The following is a 19,320-nucleotide window of genomic DNA, read 5'->3' on the forward strand; positions in this document are numbered from 1 at the left end:
CTTCCGTCTCTCATTTTTTTGCTCTCAAGCCTTATATTCAACAGTCAATACCTCCACCAGATTGCTGCTTGAACTAGTCAACAGAACTGGCCTTGTTGTAATTTTGCCTTTCTCCCCCTCCTGCATCACTCTTCACCCCCTCAACATGGATACCTCCATTATGGCTGATCAGTCAGAGAGTCCTATTACTCCGTTAGCATCAACCGATGTCGGTGACCAGATCGAGCAAGCAGATCAGAGTCATCAGACCGACATTCAAGAAGCTACAAAATTAGAAGGCAACAATAGTACAGTTTTAATAAGTACCATGGATCGTAATGTTTTCAATGCCGCAAAACAAGGCAATCTGTATATCCTTAAGGAACATGGCGAGAATCTGGACAAAATATTGACTGCAACCAAGAACACAATCCTTCATATCTATACAGCATGCTATAGTTGCCCAACGAACAATGAATCTGAGTATGAGATACTCAAGTCAACAAACACTGTGAAAGGTATCCTTGAAATGTGTCCAGCACTACTATGGCTGCAAAACGAGAGTGGTGATACTGCCCTGCACATTGCGGCAAGATATGGGCGTGCTGGTATAGTTGGAGCTCTCCTCGCAGCTACAGAAACTTATTATCAAGGCGACGTTGAGCAAGGCTCTGCGATCTCATCAGAAGATGCCGTATTGCAGGAGCAAAAACTCATCAGGAAAACCAACAAGAAGAAGGACACAGCGCTGCACGAAGCTGTCCGCTTTAATTACTCTAGGGTGGTGGAGATATTAACTGAAGAAGACCCTAAGTTTTCTTACTCTGCTAACGATGCCGGCGAGACTCCTCTTTACCTAGCTGTCGAGAGGGGATGCAGTGCTTGTTGTGTTGCAATACTTGAAGGTTGCAAAAATCCAACTTATGAAGGCCCAAATGGTAGAACGGCTTTGCACGCTGCGGTTATCCGCAATGATGACGGTAAAGGTATATAGAAAATAGTTTTTTTTTTTTTAAATAAAAAAAAAAATAGGTTAGTATCTGGTTTCTAGTTATTAATATTCATTAACTAATATCTTGTTAGTTTTCAGATTTCAATCGAAGTCCCTAATATTAATGTAATAATATATTTACATGTCTAGTTACATAATTTTTTTAAAATAAAAATCAGTAATTGATTTAGTGTTTTAATACTCACACCTTTATTAAACTCATAATTAAGTTTTAATTTAAAACAATTACAAGATAAAAAAAAATTAGAATAAGTTTGTACCTATTAGTTTTTTATAAAAAAAATTTTGTTGTAGGCCTAATTTACTGAATAATATAAAGGGAAGAAAGGGGGTGCAGTGGCACAAAGAGAAAAAGAGAAATGTGTAATTATGAAGTGTGTGCTATTTCACCTCATTATTCTTTATTTATAATAATAGGGAAGATAAATTCCTTACCCAAATAAAATTACAACTCTAATATGATAATATATAGTCTAAGAGATACGATAGAATCTCATGGATATCATAGGTATGAAAGGATTAACACGATCAAATTCCTAATCTAATAGAACTTCAACGAATTTTATTTTTTAATCATAGATGTACTCATTCATATAAATTTTCAATTTTCTAAATCTTAAATTGACTCATTCTTAAATATACCAATTTTTATACGTAAAATATACTATTTTTAATATAAAATGTACCTATTTTTCTTTATATAAAATCCATTCAATTACTTTCTAATCCATTTTAAAACTTATATGGGTACATTTTTTTTCGTTGATTTGAGATGTATGTATCCCTGTCAAGTTCAATTGAAGAAATTTATTAATGTTATTAAGCCTAATACCTTTCTTTTTTTTTGTGTTTTTAAGAATGTAACCATGTTTATGTATACAATATATCAAGAGTACAACTTCTATTTTAATATTATTAATCCCAGAAATTTTGGGTTTTATTTAAAATCTCATTAATATAAACAACTACTAATTTCAAATGTTAATTTAAAAAAATATAGTAACCTACATAAAAATACATTACTACATTAATATCAGGACTTCGATTTAAAACTGAAAACCAACAAAGTTTTAGTCAAAGAACATTGAAATATAGGGAGCGCATCCAAAGTCTTCCTTAGAAAATTCCTTTTATCTTTCATTTCATGATTCATTAATAAATATGTTTCTTGAAGTTTATATTTATGTTTTCTTTTTCTTTTTATACTTAAGGAATGACGAGGGCATTACTAAAATCGGATGGAACTCTGGCAAAAACAGCAGACGAACTAGGATGTATTCCGCTTCACATGGCTGCAGATTTTGGTTACTTTTCAATGGTTGGGCAACTATTGGAATGTGATAAATCTACGGCCTACGTTGCTGACAATAATGGGCGCACAGCTCTTCACCTTGCTGCGTCCGAAGGCCATCTAGATATAATGAAAGAGCTTCTTACTCATTGCCCTGATTGTTGTGAACTGGTCGACAACAAATGTCAGAATGTGCTTCACTATGCCATAGAGAGCGGTCAATATCACGTAGTTGATTTTATGTCAAAAGATCTATGGCTTAGCAACATCCTCTTAAATGCCAAGGATGGAAATGGCAATGCACCTATCCATTACGTTGCTCTTTATCCCATGCTTGCGATGACTAATCTTGTACTTGATGATAAAGTTGATATAATGTCGTTCAACAAGGAAAATTTAAACGCTTTCGACATCATTCTAGCTAACAAGGACAACATGAGCAGAGCACTTCAGCTGGTATGTATCATCTCTAATTTTCTTTTATGTTATTATCCAATTTTTCTTCAACTGTCTAGGATTACTGAGTACTTTTAAATTAACTCTTCAGCTGGTATGTATCATCTCTAATTTTCTTTTATGTTCTTATCCAATTTTTCTTCAACCGTCTAAGATTACTGAGTACTCCTAAATTAAACGGTGAATATTAACATTAAGAAATTGTTTAAAAAGTCGACTATTCGATAGACTGAACTACAAAAAACAAACCTTTTATTATGTTACCCACTAAAAATACCTTTCCGGCTCCGTCCATAAAGAAAATCCAAAGCTGTCTAAATAAGGATCACTTATTCGTACAATTACATGACCAATAATAAGGATGTTGCTAAACTTCATCCTTAGATTTGTCCTTAAAGATAACATTAATCTTCTATGTCCTGCAGGAAAATATAAAAAAAAATTTGCTAGGCAGGTATGGTAGACCAGGTCACAGAGTCAAAAGCCACAACGATGATGGCAATGAAGTGGAGGACGAAAACCAAGGTAGCAGAGACACTGGAGAACGTTTAATGAAGGCAAAAGAAACCCAACTGGTGGTGGCTACACTTATAGCAACGGCAACCTTCGCCGCGGGTTTTACCATGCCCGGTGGTTACCATAGCGAAAGCAGATCGGACCAGGGTTCCCCGATTCTATCAAGAAACATAGCGTTCAAAGCATTTGTTATAACAAATACACTAGCCATGGCCATGTCTAGTTGTTCTGTTCTGGTGCTCCTGTATTCCTCCATTTACACAAAACGAAAGTACACGATCAAAACCTCTCCTACGTTTTACATGGTAGTAAATTTGACAATGTTGGCTTTGATTGCAATGGTGATTGCATTCGTTACCGGCACATACGCAGTACTTGGCGGTCATTCTCCAGGATTAGCCCTTGCAGCTCTTGTGCTTGGCTGCTTTTTCTTCTATTTCTTTGCACATTCCATTCTTTCTTTAGAAAGCAAAAGACTTAAGGCCCCGCATTTCCTGCACCATTTGTATTTAGGCATTGCATTGCTGATATGGTACTCACTTTTTGCGCTGCTTAGATCGATACGATTGAAGCTAAATAACAGGCCCCAGCCGACCAAGTAGCTGTTTGAGCCTAAATCGTTTCCAGTGCAGATGCAGCAAGAAGTTTACTTTTGTTTGGTTTTTATTTTTATTATTTTTAATAAATTTAACGGCTTTCTAGTTCTAAAGCTGTGGTAATCAAGTGACAAATGTACTGTCTGTAAGTTCTATATGAGAGCAAACACTTTGGTGATTTGATTAAAGACATTTGGAATGATAAGGAGATTAGGATTGACACTTGTGGTAGACTTATTAGGAGTTGTATTAATTAAAGTTTCAAGTCAGATACATTCTCGATAAAACTAGAACTCTTCTAGCTGATATAATGCATAAGTGTTTCACGGTGATAAGGCTACTCTTTGATAAGGATCACTTAATGGGAGGGATCCTTATTGAATTCCATCGTATGAAGTATAAAACTGAGGTCCCTGCTCTCTCACAGGATGCGCAAGTTTACAGAAAACTCAAGCCCCATTGAGAGAGACTTGCTTTCGGTTGTGTAGAGTTGCAGAAGAACTTCAGTTATTAATCCTAGTTCTTTAAGACGATGTCTTCCACAGGTAAGTGGTTAAGTTGATAATTGTGAATAAGTTTTTCCGTTGCATAATTTACTTTCATTTGGTATCAGAGCCCTTCACATATCATTTGAGCCTAAATCGTTTCCAGTGCAGATGCAGCAAGAAGTTTACTTTTGTTTGGTTTTTATTTTTATTATTTTTAATAAATTTAACGGCTTTCTAGTTTTAAAGCTGTGGTAATCAAGTGACAAATGTACTGTCCAGATTAAATTTGTAAATGGAGTCGGTTAATTGTTTGTCTTCTAGCTCCATTGCAGATAAGTTTGTGAGTTGGCAATGTACCAAAATTTGTTACATATATATAATATATAAATACATATGTATTGTGATGTATGAGCTGCTGCATATGCACAACTTTTAGCCGTCACCGATCTGACAATTCCTTGTTCCATCCCTTGTAATTCACAGCTCCAAGAACAAGAATCATTTAAACACAAAATTCATAAATATTATCATGACCTCAGAACCCAGAACTGATCATTGAGACATTTTTCCACGATCTGAACCCGTTCGTATTTACTGGAATTTCCTTATGCTGCATAAATTCAAAGAATCGTACATCATTCTAGCTAATAAGGACAACATAAGCAGCGCACTTCAGCTGGTATGTATCATTTCTAATTTTCTTTTATGTTATTATCCAATTTTTCTTCAACCGTCTAAGATTACTGAGTACTCCTAAATTAACCCTTCAGCTGGTATCTATCATCTCTAATTTTCTTTTATGTTCTTATCCAATTTTTCTTCAACCGTCTAGGATTACTGAGTACTCCTAAATTAAACGATGAAGATTGACATTAAGAAATTGTCTAAAAAGTCGACTATTCGATAGACTGAACTACAAAAAAACAAACCTTTTATTATGTTACCCACATCTCTAATTTTCTTTTATGTTCTTATCCAATTTTTCTTCAACCGTCTAGGATTACTGAGTACTTCTAAATTAAACGATGAAGATTGACATTAAGAAATTGTTTAAAAAGTCGACTTTTCGATAGACTGAACTACAAAAAAACAAACCTTTTATTATGTTACCCGCTAAAAATACCTTTCCGGCTCCGTTCATAAAGAAAATCCAAAGCTGTCTAAATAAGGATCACTTATTCGTACAATTACATGACCAATAATAAGGATGTTACTAAACTTCATCCTTAGATTTGTCCTTAAAGATAACATTAATCTTCTATGTCCTGCAGGAAAATATAAAAAAAAATTTACGAGGCAGGTATGGTAGACGAGGTCACAGAGTCAAAAGCCACAACGATGATGGCAATGAAGTGGAGGAGGAAAACCAAGGTAGCAGAGACACTGGAGAAAGCTTAATGAAGGCAAAAGAAACCCAAATGGTGGTGGCTACACTTATAGCAACGGTAACCTTCGCCGCGGGTTTTACCATGCCCGGTGGTTACCATAGCGAAAGCGGATCGGACCAGGGTTCCCCGATTCTATCAAGAAACACAGCGTTCAAAGCATTTGTTATAACAAATACACTAGCCATGGCCATGTCTAGTTGTTCTGTCCTGGTGCTCTTGTATTCCTCCATTTACACAAAACGAAAGTACATGATCCAAACCTCTGTTACGTTTTACATGGTAGTAACTTTGACAATGTTGGCTTTGATTGCAATGGTGATTGCATTCGTTGCTGGCACATACGCAGTACTTGGCGGTCATTCTCCAGGATTAGCCCTTGCAGCTCTTGTGCTTGGCTGCTTTTTCTTCTATTTCTTTGCACATTCCATTCTTTCTTTAGAAAGCAAAATACTAAAGACCCCGCATTTCCTGCACCATTTGTATTTTGGCATTGAATTGCTGATAGGTTACTCACTTTTTGCGCTGCTTAGATCGATAAGCTTGAAGCTACATAACAGGCACCAGCCGACCAAGTAGCTGTTTGAGCCTAAATCATTTCTAGTGCAGATGCAGCAAGAAGTTTACTTTTGTTTGGTTTTTATTTTTATTATTTTTAATAAATTTAACGGCTTTCTAGTTTTAAAGCTGTGGTAATCAAGTGACAAATGTACTGTCCAGATTAAATTTGTAAATGGAGTCGGTTAATTGTTTGTCTTCTAGCTCCATTGTAGATAAGTTTGTGAGTTGGTGATGTACCAAAATTTGTAACATTTATATAATATATAAATATATATGTATTGCGGTGTATGAGCTGCTGCGTATGCACAACCTTTAGCCGTCACCGTTCTGACAATTCCTTGTTCCATCCCTTGTAATTCACAGCTCCAAGAACAAGAATCATTTAAACACAAAATTCATAAACATTATCATGACCTCCGAGCCCAGAACTGATCATTGAGACATTTTTCCACGATCTGAACCCGTTCGTATTTACTGGAATTTCCTTATGCTGCATAAATTCAAAGAATCGTATTTTCACAAGAGGTAAGCTTTCTGCATACTTGTTTGGGCCCGATTGTACATAATCGGTTTGGCATTGGATGGACAAAATATTTGAACCGCTCCTAGGATAAAGATGTTTTTATTAAATTTCACGATAATTATTCTGATTAAAGATATCCAGATATTATCCATCAGAGTAGTTATCTTGGAGTTTAATTACATCAACAAATAGATTTTTTATCTAACAAGATTGTAGCTGGATTCCATCTTGTCATATGGCCTTCATGCATGGTTACGGCTGAATATATCAGCATAGGGTTTGATTAATGTTGTGGGATGCATGGTCTTCATGCATGCATAGGTAACTTGCAGGTGGGATAAATTCCAGTAGCAAATTGGATAGGTGTCTGCAACGTGTGGGGCGTATAGGCATTGAGAAAAACAAGGTGATTGTTTTGGATGAGAAAAGAACCGTGTATGACCATCCAACAAATTCGGTGATGGGGTAAAGATAAGTCAAAGTTGGAATAAGATAGGATTAGAATGCAGAGTCCCTATTTGACGTCCAGATTCGCATGTGGTCATCGTTTTAACTCTCAGAATATTCCAAAGTCTTTAGGTGCAATTGAAATGCTCTGTTTATCGTCCAGGCCGTGCCAAGCAAGTAATCAGCCCTATAAATACATATGCAATGGCAACGGAAAGAGGACCTTCACAAAATCAGCATACAATTGCCCTACGCAAAACCTCTCAAACACCTTGAGATTTTTCCTTTTCTTTTTCTGCCGACACACCTTCAGTTTGGATAAACAGCACTGTGGAAGCACCCGGCGAGCATCTTCAGTTTGGATAAACAGCACTGTTGCCGCATAATCAGCCGACCGAGAAGCACCTTCAGTTTGGATAAACAGCACTGCGTCGAGGTCGACCGGTTATCTATCTAAGTCTCGGCCGAGAAGGGTTTTCGAACCTTTATTGGCAAAGGTCACCTTGCTAGCCTTTTCGGCATAGTCAGGTGTTACGAATTGCATTGCTCGGCGTACAGGACGCCGAGTTATTTTATGATTGGATACTCGCAAGTAGGTTTCAGGGTTCGACATTCCGACGGCCGAACTACTTTTACCATCAAGACATACATCACGTTCGAGTACCTGTGCCCATATAGTTTGGTCTCGATTCGACGTGCTTATACTCTTACGAATATAATCACAGTGACCGAATCGGGCTCCGACGATTATTGAACTCCGCAGAATTAGTAGCCTTGTCTTCAGGCTGTAGAACCCAGAGACCGAGAGTGTTCCTTCCTCGGTCGCAATCGCAAGATAAAGAAGTCAACGACGCGCTCAAAGTGACATCAACAAATTTTACTCCTCGGCCGAGCTCGGCCGACGAGTTGGCACGCCCCGCATTCAACCAAAGGACGTAGTTAGCTTACTAGTTACTCGGCCTGCGCGCCACGTAGGTTTTGTAATTTTTAGAGTCAACAATACTACAATGATAAACTCGATTTCACAGACAACAGAAAGAGTAATGCACACTACCGGTTCAAATTAAACGAGTAGGTAACAATCTTAAGTTCATGACTGGACATTGTGGAGTAAATGTCAGAACAAAATCATGTTTCCGTTGGTACAATAAAAACTTGACAGAACACGAATAATTTAAACTCTAGAACTTGGCAAGTCGACATACGAACTTGCTAACCCTGGTAGATAATATCAACCAAGGAATAATTCCTACCTGCAAAAACAAATCAAGAAGAATCAGAAGCAATACTCAAAACCGTGCTTAAGAATTCGCTATATCGCATACTAAGCAATGCACATCTCTTTTCTTTCTGACCCAAGATATGTAATATGCAAACATTGGCAGTCTAAACACGAAAGTGACAGTACATAGTATTGACGAGACATTAGAGTGCCAGCAAATATAGATACTCTTACAGAAGTGAAAAGAGGATGGCATTTTTTAGATCATTTATTTAAGGCACCTTTAATATATGACACATAACGATCAAAAGTAATTCCAACTTTATTTACCATAATATATGACAAGTAACGATCAAAAGTAATTCCAACTTTATTTACCATAACATTTTCGTTTACAATTCCTCCGGCCCTCCATGATATCAGCTTCCCTGCAGGGCAACAAGAGATAGTAATCAGTAACTTCTATCAATTGTTATAGACGTACCATCTGAATAGGAAAGAGAGGGCTTGAAAAGCAAATTTGGATCGAGAAAACGCTACCAAAGGGTTGCACAAGTTGTTGTGATATGGAGGCAACAGGAACCCTCCAAAACCAGCAAACCAGCACAATATATGTCAAGACCTAAATGGACAACCAAGTGTATCTATTAAGAACCCTAGCTCAGGCAATTCCCTGTTATCGAAGAAAGCTAATAAATATTTCAAAAGTCCAAAATACTGAGAACTACCTTTAAGATGAACAAAATTCTCAGATACAAATCATATGAAAGTTTTATCTCCTTGCCGTGTAATTCTTGATCTGGAAGGCACGTAATATGTTAGAATCAACTCATAATAACTATACAAAATTGTAATGATCGAAATAAATTAAAATGTTTGAGACAAAGTGATTATAGTACATACATTAAGGAAAGAGAATTGCAAGTACCTACGGAAAATTTGAAAGGTAAAGTGGGGAAAAAGAGGGTGTAGAAACATTAAGGCATATGTGGTACGTGACAGAGGACTGAAGAAAGATGGGAAATTAAATTTCAAAGTCATTGATTCACCTTATCGGCAGTGAAACAAGACTAAACTTATACTAAACTCATCTCTCAGTATGAAATTTTTGTATCGGGACACCTAGATGCTAACGATATTGAACAACAACCTAAACTGTATTAGCCATTCAATACTTTGCTTAACAACATCATACTCATAAAATGCGTGGACGCTATATACAAACACAACTTTGAGCACAAGGATGTCATATATAATTACTCTCTGCAATCATATATACGTAGCATACGTGTTTTAGGAATGCCTGTATATAATTATACATATGATCAACATAAACCAATAATCCAAGGGCTGGAGTTGCAAACTAACAATTTGCAAGTTCTTTCTCCTTAGCAGCTGCCATCCTCCGAAGTTTCGCAGCTTGCGCAAATGTCGACGGCCTGGATTCAGGCAAAAACAAAGATCATGCAACTGCAAATAATCCAAACTAACGCCTGATACTATAAGGCTAAGAAATTTGAAGCTGCAATCATCAAAACAATGCTGAAAATCCAAAAAAATAACAAAATCCATTTGATAAATTGGAGAACATATATGATTAAATAAAAAAAAAAAATCACTCACTGGGACATGGAGCTTGCCTCCTTCAAGAGGTCTTTAATTTCTCCACGCAATCGGCTTGCCGTGGCATTCTTAACTCCTCCCTGCCAACAAAACGAATCACCCAAATTCAAATTTTAATTTCAGAATAAATGCAATTAAAGCATAAATAAAAGATTAAGAGCTTAATTTCGTACAGAAATTAGGATTAAATTGTTTGAATGCAAGTGAAAAATGGTCGAGGAAATTACCTTCTTTAACTGTTCCAGCCACCTAGAGAGGAATTGGAAAGCGACGACGACGATGAATACAATTGGAGCTGCGAAGGAGCTACGGTGCGCCGGTAGGGTTTCTATTACCTCTCCCATGTCTGATTCCTTCCTTGCTCGATCCGTACGAGACACCACCTCCTTCGTTTCGGATTTTCTATGCTTCTCTGCAACAGGGTCAGTTCCTATAGACCGCAGTCTAAAACTCCACTGGGCAACCCCGATTTAATTGGGCCTAAGTTGTTTGACAATGGTCTAATTGAACAAGCCCAAGTTAGCCCAAATCTCATAAATAACGAGTTTTTAGTTATTGTATATTCTCAAACAGATTTGTGATATGCATACCCCTAAGACGAGGTAGAATTCCCTTCTCCTAAACTTTTTTCACAAAAGGCCATTCAAAAAAATTCTCTACAATTCAAGATATATTTTGTCGTGAATTGATTTTAATGATTTTAAAACAATTTAGTACGATTGTCTACTGATTTTTTTTTTTATTTATAAGTAAGAAATTTTAAGTTCATATATCGAGAATGATGAATTCTTAAATATTTTATTTTCTCATCCATTAGTCTAAATATATGATTACTGAAAAAATGGATTTCAAAGGAATTAGAAATATTTTATTATTAGATTTTAAGCTTCCACAATCTCACAACTCAAGTATAGAGGGATTTTAATCACACTTAACATAAAATATCCAGAAACAAATACAAACTTCATCAAATTACATAAAGTCATAAATCTATCAAAATTCCTAAAATTGAATACGCTTCCATTTCAAGTTTGATTTAATAGAAAATACACGACATAAAAATAAAATAAAATAAAGGAATGAAAATGTAACGATGTAATGATTTTACCAAGAAATAGTTTAGTTTGTCGAGAAAATGACTCGATACACCAAGTATTATAATATAATTTATTCAAATTTAATTTTTAAATTCCTTCAAAATTGTATTATTACAATTGTTGTTCAGTGCCGTAATTCTTAAGCATTGAGGGTTGGCTTGATACTGTGGTGCTTTAAAAAAAAGAAGCTTAAAATAGACATCAAATGTGTTTGGTAAAACAAAACAAAAAATACTTTTAAAAAAATTTGCTATTTTTTTATTCAAAGCATAGTAATCAGTGTCTTTTTAATGAAATTTTCAAATGATAAGTATATCCGCACTTATTTACAAAATTACAATCATTGACCCCATATTTTTCTTTGACAATTTTCATATCACATTAAATTTTATATTTTTTTAATCATTTATATTCACAACAATTTATATAAAAGTTTACTAAACATTCATACACTATTTTTTTGTTAAAATCACTTGTACAAAAAATAGTTTACCAAACACTTATTTTACAGCTATTTATTCTTACGTCACAATAATCAATTTTTTTTAAAAAACACATCAATACCAAATTAGTCCTGAATATGTCTCATTTCTATAAAAAAATATCAAGCAACCAATTGACATATTTACCCCCAAAGCGATAACATCCCGTAAATAAATACAGGAGTAGCGAGCTCCAAATTTAATTTAGTGAATCGATCACCTTCCCACAAACATCTAGAAGCGCCCCAACCCCAAACTTGTAATTTCACCAAGAACTACGCACGTGCCTTCCATATCCCACGCACACATCGTCCACGTGTCGCCCTATTTCCACCGATTTCCAGTGTCCCGGCAGCGGAAATAGAACAAAGAAACACAAGGAAGCGCAAACGGGATCCCAAGCGAACTTCCCAACCAATCGATCCCCATCACGCGGATCGCCAACGTGGCACCAATATTTTGAAATCCCGCCCAAACCCGGACTTCAATCCTTTCAATAAATCAAAATTTAATTGTCCGCCATTTTTATTTTTTATTTTTGCGCCACGGCCTTCCCTTCTTGTCCCTTCACACAACCAAGGGCAAATTTTACACACGCACACCGCACCAAAACAAAGCAAACGACCCAAAGGCATATCTCTCATTATTCTCCATCTGTCTCTGCGTCGTCGCCTTATCCTCTCCCTTCACCAAAGGTAAACTCGCCCGCCGACTCGGGCCGAGTCGCCTCGTTTTCCGCCGTTTCCGAACGATTCTCGTCGTTTTTCGCCGTGTCCGAGCGATTCTCGCTCGTTTTGGAGGCGTTCTCGTCCTTTTTCGCCGTTTCCGAATGGTTTTTATCGATTTTGTGCCGTTTCTGAACGATTCTCATCGTTTAATTGCTGTTCTCTGTGCAGGTTTAGCTGAATATGGGGAAATCAAGAGCTGCTGCTCCCAAAAAAGCCGATGCGAAGTGAGCTTCCGGTTTTGTTTTCCGTTTTGCTGTGAATTTTCTTCCATTTTATCGTTTCAATTCGAGATCTATATATGAAACGGTGATTTTGAATTTATGTTTAATTTTTTGAATTTTGATAGATTGAAGACCAAAAGCGCTGGCGCGAGCAAGAAAGCTGCGAAGGATCCGAACAAGCCTAAGAGGCCTGCAAGCGCCTTCTTCGTTTTCATGTACGGTCAACGCTCTCTCTCTCTCTCTCTTTCTCTCTCTGCTTTTTGAGCAGATCGAACGATTTTATTGTCGTCTGTTTTGTAATTATATTTTTGTATGAATTTTTGGTTCAATTTTATACAGGGAGGATTTCAGAGTGAAATACAAGAAGGATCATCCTAATAACAAATCCGTCGCCGCTGTAAGTGAATCTCATATTCTCAGATCTGCGCTTTTAATTTTATTTTGTTGAATATTTTTTGTTTAATTTTGCAAAATTAAATTGTATTTATTCTTATTTTCGAATAATTTGAATAGGTCGGTAAAGCTGGTGGGGATAAATGGAAATCGCTTTCAGAGGCTGTGAGTATTTAGGCCAATCAATTTTGTTAATCGATTTGTTAATTACATGAATATTCTGTAACCTTTTTATTAATTTGTTGGTTATTGTAATTAAATTATTCAGGAGAAAGCTCCCTACATTGCCAAAGCAGAGAAAAGGAAGACCGAGTACACTAAGACCATGAATGCGTACAACAAGCGCATAGTGAGTGCTCTCTTTTTTATTTACGTTTTTTTGGTTGAATTGATTTGTGTGGTGTTGTGAGAATTGTTGCATCATTGTGAAATTAGGCTGAGGGAGGCAATGGAGCGGAGGACGAAGAGTCTGATAAGTCCAAGTCCGAGGTGCAAAACGAAGATGAAGATGATGACGAGAGCGGAGAGGTTTTTTCGAATTGGCTCTTGTTATTGTGTTGATCATGTTTTCTCTGCGTAGTTCTGTGATTAGTGTGATTGAACTGTGTTGGTTTTGTTTAATTGTAGGAAGAAGATGATGACGAGTAGAGAAGGAAAGCCGGAAATCAAATGAAGGAGAGGAGCAATTCGTGGTTAGGGTTATTGGTTAGAACATATCGAATGACCTGCATTTTCTGATTAAAGCTCTGTGTCTGATGATAAGATAGCTACATTTTTAGGATTAGGGAAGGAAAAGGAAAAACACAAGGGGTTATGTTTCGGGACTCATCCACCTGATTCCCCATATCGTTTCTGTACTTAATGATCGTTTTTATGCTCAAATGACTTCTGTTTTGCTCTAATTAGTATCCCTTTTATTATATGCTTGGGATTGATTTGCTTTGTGCATTTTCTTATGGTTGTGGCATTAGACTTCGTATAACATTGGTGTCATGGTGTCGGTATTCCAAATGAATTGCAATGCGTGTTGCGACGTATGATAACTTTTTTTTACAAGAGTTTGTGATTCGCTTGGAATACCGGCAACTAGCCATCTTCAAGTGAGGATGTGTTTTGTCTGCAGTTCGGTTTGAGATTTTGCATCATTGTTCTCTATTCACCATCTTGTTTTATGTGATGGTGGTTGTTTGGCTTCAATCTGCGTCTCTCTCTTTTGACTTTCTGCCATTGGTTCCTTTGGATTGCTTCGGGGATTCTTCGTTGGTTAACAACACCAATTGGATGACAACCTGTCAGTGTTTTTTTAGCATGGCATGAATGTCAACTCTTCCAGTATGCTCGAGTATTTTAGGGATTGTTTAAAAAGTGCTTTTAAATTACCGAAAGTGTTTTTAAAAAAGAAAAAATTTTGGATTTCAAAAGTATTTGAAATGCCTCATGCTAAAAGCACTTGTTATGTGCTTCATACTAGAAGTATTTAAGTGTTTTTCTAGAATTAACTTGCATTTTTATTAAGTTTTGATTTCAAAATTTTTATTTAAAGGGGCTTTCAGTCGTTTAAAAGCAACGTTTGCATGAGCACTTATATATGAGACTTTCGATTCCTAAATTCTAGGTTAAGGAGTCGAGATCTAACGGCCAAATTTCTCAAGTGCGTAGGCGCCCCCCCGGGGGTGGGGGGGGGGGGGGGGGTGTAGTATAATTTTCGTTTTTCAAGATTGAACTAGATTTTGCTTCATTTTTGGGACCTGGTGTTGAATACCTGCCGGTACTTTTGATTTGGCGGCCTTGCTTCAGTATTTGTGATGTTATCAGAAGTTTTCAATAAAAAATAGGAGTGCTATTTATATATATTTTTTTACTTCTCACATTTTTTTAATTTGTGATTGTCGGATCGAATGAATCAAACAAAATCAATGGATAAAAATTAACAAATAATGTGTGAGAAGTAAAAAAAAGTATGGATAACACTCTTTATTATTCAACTAGTTAATTGAAGCCTCCAAATCACGTTTAACCTACAACGACAAGAATATTGTCTCCATTGCGGGTTTCTACTACCCCTCCCTCCATATCGAAAGATTTTTAGGGCAACGCGTGCAAAGCGATGAAATACAAGGGCCTGTTCGAATTGCTTTTGGAAGAGCTAAAAGCATAATTCGTATTTTGTAAGGTGTTCCCACTATCAAGTGATACAACAAGTATCAAGGGCGTGTTCTAGACTGATTATAAAAGGGCCTAAGTTCTTATTTGAGAAAGGTATTGTCAGAGAGATGAAATTAGATAAAATTTGTAAATTAAATGATGTATCATCAATAACATTATGCACGTTTATGAATGCTTATGTAATAACTCAATCATTAACTTTCATGTCATTTAATTAGCAAAATTTTATCTATAAATTTAATCTCTCTAACATTATTTATTGGATAAATACATATAAAATATTATTTCTTAGTTTTGTGTTTTGTTTCAAGTTATCACTATGCTAATCTATACTAAATCCAGGGGGTGACGTTATTAGGAATATAGTGGGTTGAAGATTAATGCTTATCTATAGAGACAAATAGGAGCGACAAAGGTAAAAAAAAAAAGAGAATGGGGAAATCACTTTCCATTGTACATTATCTAAAACTACATTAATGAAATTCTCTTTGTCAATCAAAAGAAGATAAAAAAAACATATTTATCTTCCATCACAACAAAACATTCAAGGATAATAATGTAATTTCACAAGGCAAAAATTTACTATTTTTTTAAATCTCACCAACATGTCGTTTCTAGCTAAAAAAAAATAAAAATGAAGAAACAACCTCTCTCCCTCTCTCCTTGCTTCCATGTTCTCTCTCACTCCCTTTCCCTCTCATTCAATTTGAACAACAAAAGTAAAAATATTCACAGAATTTTTGTGTGGGTATATACTAGATTGTTTTATAACTTGCTTCACTTGTCGTGAGGTTCTTGTGTAAGGTCATTGGATATTGTATGAGGGGTAGTGGTACACAAATTGGGGTCGGGTGAACCGAATCCTGAACCGTAGGGATACGTGGTTCGGTCCGAACAGGGAAGAATTCTCCCTACTTGTGACCTTTTCTATCCGTACCAAGTGCAACGGGGTTCAGTAACTTCAGTTTAACCAAGTTTTTGCTTCTCTACAACCCAACAGCCCACTTAAAAATATCTCCAACTTTTCCGCTCCGTCAAAACCCTAACCAAAAAAATAATCCGAAATTCCCGAAAAATCAAGCCACCACATTTACTTATTTACCCCCGCTTCAATAATATCCCACGCCAATACAGCTGTTGCGTACTACACCTTTTATTCTATCGATTCGATCGCTCTCAACCACCAGACCCCCACCCACAAAATCAAACCCCAAATCCGTCATTTCACCCCTACCCCTATCACGTGCATCCCCACGTGCCCTCCTCGCTAGCGAAGAAGCACACAAGGAAGCACATAAGGGAGAGCCCAGCAGCAAATGAAGGCGTAGCGCACGGATAGCTGACGCGGCAAAACATTTTCGAAATCCCGCCGAAAACCCAAAACTTCAATTTTTTGGGTTAGTCGAAATTCGGTTTTGCCCCTTCTTAATTCCTTCTTATTCCCCCCTTCAGCCCTTTCGCCAATTTCACACCCACGCATCGCAACAACAAAAACAAGGGCGTAGTTTACTCTCTCTCTCTCTCTCTTTTGCGTCTTCGTCTTGTTCTCGAAAACCCTAGGTAACCTCGCGCCTCCGCCCCCTGACTCGGTCCGAATCGAGCTGTTTTTGACCGTTTCCGAACGATTCTCGCCGATTCTCACAGAATTTTGACTTTTTTTGGGTGTTCGCAGGTTCGCCATGGGTAAAGCCAGAGCTGCTGCTCCCAAACGCGATACGAAGTGAGTTTTGTGCTCTATTGTGCTTTGATTACTCTCCGATTGCATCGGTTCGATCGGAGAACTGTGATTTGTTCTCTCGTGTTTTGATTTCTGCCGTGCTTTGTTGAATTTTTGCTGATTTTTTTTTTTTTTAATTTTGAATTTTGAAAGGTTGAAGAGCAAGAGTGCCGGAGCGAGCAAGAAGCCGGCGAAGAAAGCCGGAAAGGATCCGAACAAGCCGAAGAGGCCTGCCAGTGCCTTCTTCGTTTTCATGTACGGTCAACTCTCTTTCTCTCTCTCCAGTTCCAGTTCTAGATCTGACCTTTTCTGCATCTTTTTTTTTTTTAAGATATTTTTCCTTTACCGAATTTAAGTTTGCTTTCGTCGTTTTACAGGGAGGACTTCAGAGAGAAGTACAAGAAGGAGCATCCAAACAACAAGTCGGTTGCTGCCGTAAGTCAAAATCTCATCCTCTCGGATCTACCAACTTGTTCTTCGATTTTACTCTCTAATTAGTTTTTTTGGTTAATTAATTAATTAGTTAGATCAAACATTAATGCAAATTAATCTTGATTTTGTTCAATTGTAATCAAACAGGTCGGTAAAGCTGGTGGCGATAAATGGAAATCGTTGTCAGATGCCGTGAGTGTTCAATTATCGTTTTAATTTCGTTGATTAGTGAATAATGTGAAATTATTTTGCTGAATTTTGATGGGTTGTGCTTGAATTAATCAGGAGAAAGCTCCCTATCAAGCCAAGGCAGACAAGAGGAAGGTAGAATATAACAAGAACATTCAGGCATACAACAAGCAATTAGTAAGCGCTCTTGCTCCGGCTTTCATGTAATTCGCTTAGTTATCAGGTTGAGGATATTTGTGAGATTTTGTTGGTTTATTTACGTGAATTAGGCTGAAGGAAATAACGAAGCTGATGAAGAAGAGTCTGACAAGTCCAAGTCTGAGGTAAATGATGATGATGAAGACGAGGACGAGAGCGGTGAGGTCAGTTGTAATTAATCGAGCTCACATTGTGTTTGTTTCCGCTGTTTCGCATGTTCAATTAGTTGAATTGGTTACTTAATTGTTTGTTTTGGTTGTGTTGTAGGAGGAAGACGATGACGAGTAGAGAGTAGGGGAATCGAAATGGAGGGGGAGAGGCAATATGTGTAGGGTTGCTTAGAGGACAATTGAAAGGCCTGCCTGCACTTGGTCTTCACTATGGATAAGTTGCTGGCTCTCTACTTTTGTTTTTAGGGATTAGATTTAGGAGAAACACAAACAAAAGTCGGATTAAGTTTGAAGATTGTCTGCTCCCCTTGATTCCCATATCGTTGTTTTTGTACTTAATGATCCTCCTTATGTTCAATGAATTTCAGTTTGCTTTCGTTAGTTTCTTATTATGCAAGTTAGTGTTGTCACATGTGACGTGATGATATTAGTGTTCGACAATACTCTGGTGCTAGTGTTCGACCTGACCCTGGGGATGGTGATTGATTTTACCTCTGGACATTAGAATAATTTGTGTTGAGAGATTCTCCCAGGATTAAGTCTTGGGACGAGAATCTGGGAAGTTAATGTGGCGGTATTTTGCTTAATTTAAACTATTCAAGCAACGTAATGGCATGGGATTATATGTAGTGTACTCATGGCATAGAACGAGAGCGTGACTTATGTTGGGGAATCGGAAATTGATAGTTGTAGATAAAACCTGGCAGTGAAATAGTTGACACTACCTTTGCTTGAGTAAGAATGAGCATGTTTATGAATGTTAAAAACACTTTTAAATGAGTTAAAACGACTTTGGACAATGCTTAATTCAATGATGCACGTGACGATACAAGTCCTGGTTTCAGGTAGGGGGTTTGCCTGATTCACTAGTCTTACCTTACCTCCAAACTCATTGCTTGGGTGATGCTAAACTATCTTCCAAGGGTCAATACTAGTACATGGGCTTGAGTTTCCTATGCTTTTGAACGGGTATTTTTGATTTTTCAATGGTTAACTCAACTATTTCAACCATTTTCAAACACCTTGTAGCATCTTCCGGACATTCGAGGGCGGACAAAAAGTTGGAAAAGTGCTTCTATCGAAAGTGCTTAGAAACACAAGTGTGGTTAAAGTATGCACTTGCGCTTGAAATTTGGATGTGAGGTCTTTCAGATAAGTACTTTTTCGTTAAGGTTAATTGCATAGAGTTGCAAAATAACTTAATTTTCTTAGACAAAGATCTAATTTTTAACCAACGGAAGAGAAGTAGTATTATCGGAAAATAGATAAACATTTATAATTACGATCTGTTGCAAATCATCCGCGACTGGCAAAAATATATTTAGATTCTTTGTTTTCGACTTTTTTAATTACTGAGAATTTTCTATTTTATAATGACTACTTTAAAAAGTGTTTTTGAAACATAAATAAAAGATCTCGTGCCTTGCT

At 36.8% G+C, this 19,320-nt stretch overlaps 4 protein-coding genes across 4 annotated transcripts; 3 read left to right on the plus strand and 1 right to left on the minus strand.

Moving 5' to 3' along the window:
* On the plus strand, positions 1–6,524 carry LOC137747757 (uncharacterized). The gene is made up of 3 exons (XM_088687457.1): positions 1–959; positions 2,203–2,738; positions 5,610–6,524. Exons 1-3 carry the CDS (start codon positions 146–148, stop codon positions 6,300–6,302), a joined length of 2,043 nt encoding a protein of 680 aa, XP_088543583.1. The 5' UTR covers positions 1–145; the 3' UTR covers positions 6,303–6,524.
* Positions 6,525–8,295: 1,771 nt separating this feature from the next.
* Positions 8,296–10,531, minus strand: LOC137748351 (tail-anchored protein insertion receptor WRB-like protein). Its single transcript, XM_068488497.2, has 7 exons — positions 10,327–10,531; positions 10,100–10,179; positions 9,845–9,915; positions 9,205–9,275; positions 9,017–9,098; positions 8,855–8,904; positions 8,296–8,507 (listed from the first exon to the last, which is right to left on the minus strand). The coding sequence occupies exons 1-7, from the start codon at positions 10,441–10,443 to the stop codon at positions 8,436–8,438; spliced, it is 543 nt and encodes a 180-aa protein (XP_068344598.2). The 5' UTR covers positions 10,444–10,531; the 3' UTR covers positions 8,296–8,435.
* Positions 10,532–12,192: 1,661 nt separating this feature from the next.
* Positions 12,193–13,922, plus strand: LOC137747211 (high mobility group B protein 3). Its single transcript, XM_068487278.2, has 8 exons — positions 12,193–12,373; positions 12,575–12,630; positions 12,753–12,842; positions 12,967–13,024; positions 13,141–13,185; positions 13,289–13,369; positions 13,456–13,548; positions 13,648–13,922. The coding sequence occupies exons 2-8, from the start codon at positions 12,587–12,589 to the stop codon at positions 13,666–13,668; spliced, it is 432 nt and encodes a 143-aa protein (XP_068343379.1). The 5' UTR covers positions 12,193–12,373; positions 12,575–12,586; the 3' UTR covers positions 13,669–13,922.
* A 2,593-nt stretch (positions 13,923–16,515) lies between these two features.
* On the plus strand, positions 16,516–18,268 carry LOC137747036 (high mobility group B protein 3). Its single transcript, XM_068487035.2, has 8 exons — positions 16,516–16,746; positions 16,859–16,906; positions 17,057–17,158; positions 17,281–17,338; positions 17,483–17,527; positions 17,621–17,701; positions 17,794–17,886; positions 17,990–18,268. The coding sequence occupies exons 2-8, from the start codon at positions 16,866–16,868 to the stop codon at positions 18,008–18,010; spliced, it is 441 nt and encodes a 146-aa protein (XP_068343136.1). The 5' UTR covers positions 16,516–16,746; positions 16,859–16,865; the 3' UTR covers positions 18,011–18,268.
* The last annotated feature ends 1,052 nt before the right edge of the window (positions 18,269–19,320 follow it).

Source organism: Pyrus communis, chromosome 2 (genome assembly GCF_041283825.1).
Source record: "Pyrus communis isolate YQ-2024b chromosome 2, ASM4128382v1, whole genome shotgun sequence".
Lineage (NCBI taxonomy): Eukaryota > Viridiplantae > Streptophyta > Magnoliopsida > Rosales > Rosaceae > Pyrus > Pyrus communis.

What these genes read in the sequence shown, in the direction of transcription:
- LOC137747757 (XM_088687457.1), top strand. Translation starts at nt 146, where the DNA reads ATGGATACCTCCATTATGGCTGATCAGTCAGAGAGTCCTATTACTCCG. An exon ending in GGTTATCCGCAATGATGACG is followed by an intron (nt 960 to 2,202) that starts GTAAAGGTATAT and finishes TTTATACTTAAG; the next exon opens with GAATGACGAGGGCATTACTA. An exon ending in TGAGCAGAGCACTTCAGCTG is followed by an intron (nt 2,739 to 5,609) that starts GTATGTATCATC and finishes TATGTCCTGCAG; the next exon opens with GAAAATATAAAAAAAAATTT.
- LOC137748351 (XM_068488497.2), bottom strand. Translation starts at nt 10,443, where the DNA reads ATGGGAGAGGTAATAGAAACCCTACCGGCGCACCGTAGCTCCTTCGCA. An exon ending in ACAACTTGTGCAACCCTTTG is followed by an intron (nt 8,905 to 9,016) that starts GTAGCGTTTTCT and finishes GTTGCCCTGCAG; the next exon opens with GGAAGCTGATATCATGGAGG. An exon ending in TTGTAAACGAAAATGTTATG is followed by an intron (nt 8,508 to 8,854) that starts GTAAATAAAGTT and finishes TTGTTTTTGCAG; the next exon opens with GTAGGAATTATTCCTTGGTT.
- LOC137747211 (XM_068487278.2), top strand. Translation starts at nt 12,587, where the DNA reads ATGGGGAAATCAAGAGCTGCTGCTCCCAAAAAAGCCGATGCGAA. An exon ending in CCCAAAAAAGCCGATGCGAA is followed by an intron (nt 12,631 to 12,752) that starts GTGAGCTTCCGG and finishes GAATTTTGATAG; the next exon opens with ATTGAAGACCAAAAGCGCTG. An exon ending in ATGCGTACAACAAGCGCATA is followed by an intron (nt 13,370 to 13,455) that starts GTGAGTGCTCTC and finishes TTGTGAAATTAG; the next exon opens with GCTGAGGGAGGCAATGGAGC.
- LOC137747036 (XM_068487035.2), top strand. Translation starts at nt 16,866, where the DNA reads ATGGGTAAAGCCAGAGCTGCTGCTCCCAAACGCGATACGAA. An exon ending in GGAAATCGTTGTCAGATGCC is followed by an intron (nt 17,528 to 17,620) that starts GTGAGTGTTCAA and finishes TGAATTAATCAG; the next exon opens with GAGAAAGCTCCCTATCAAGC. An exon ending in AGGCATACAACAAGCAATTA is followed by an intron (nt 17,702 to 17,793) that starts GTAAGCGCTCTT and finishes TACGTGAATTAG; the next exon opens with GCTGAAGGAAATAACGAAGC.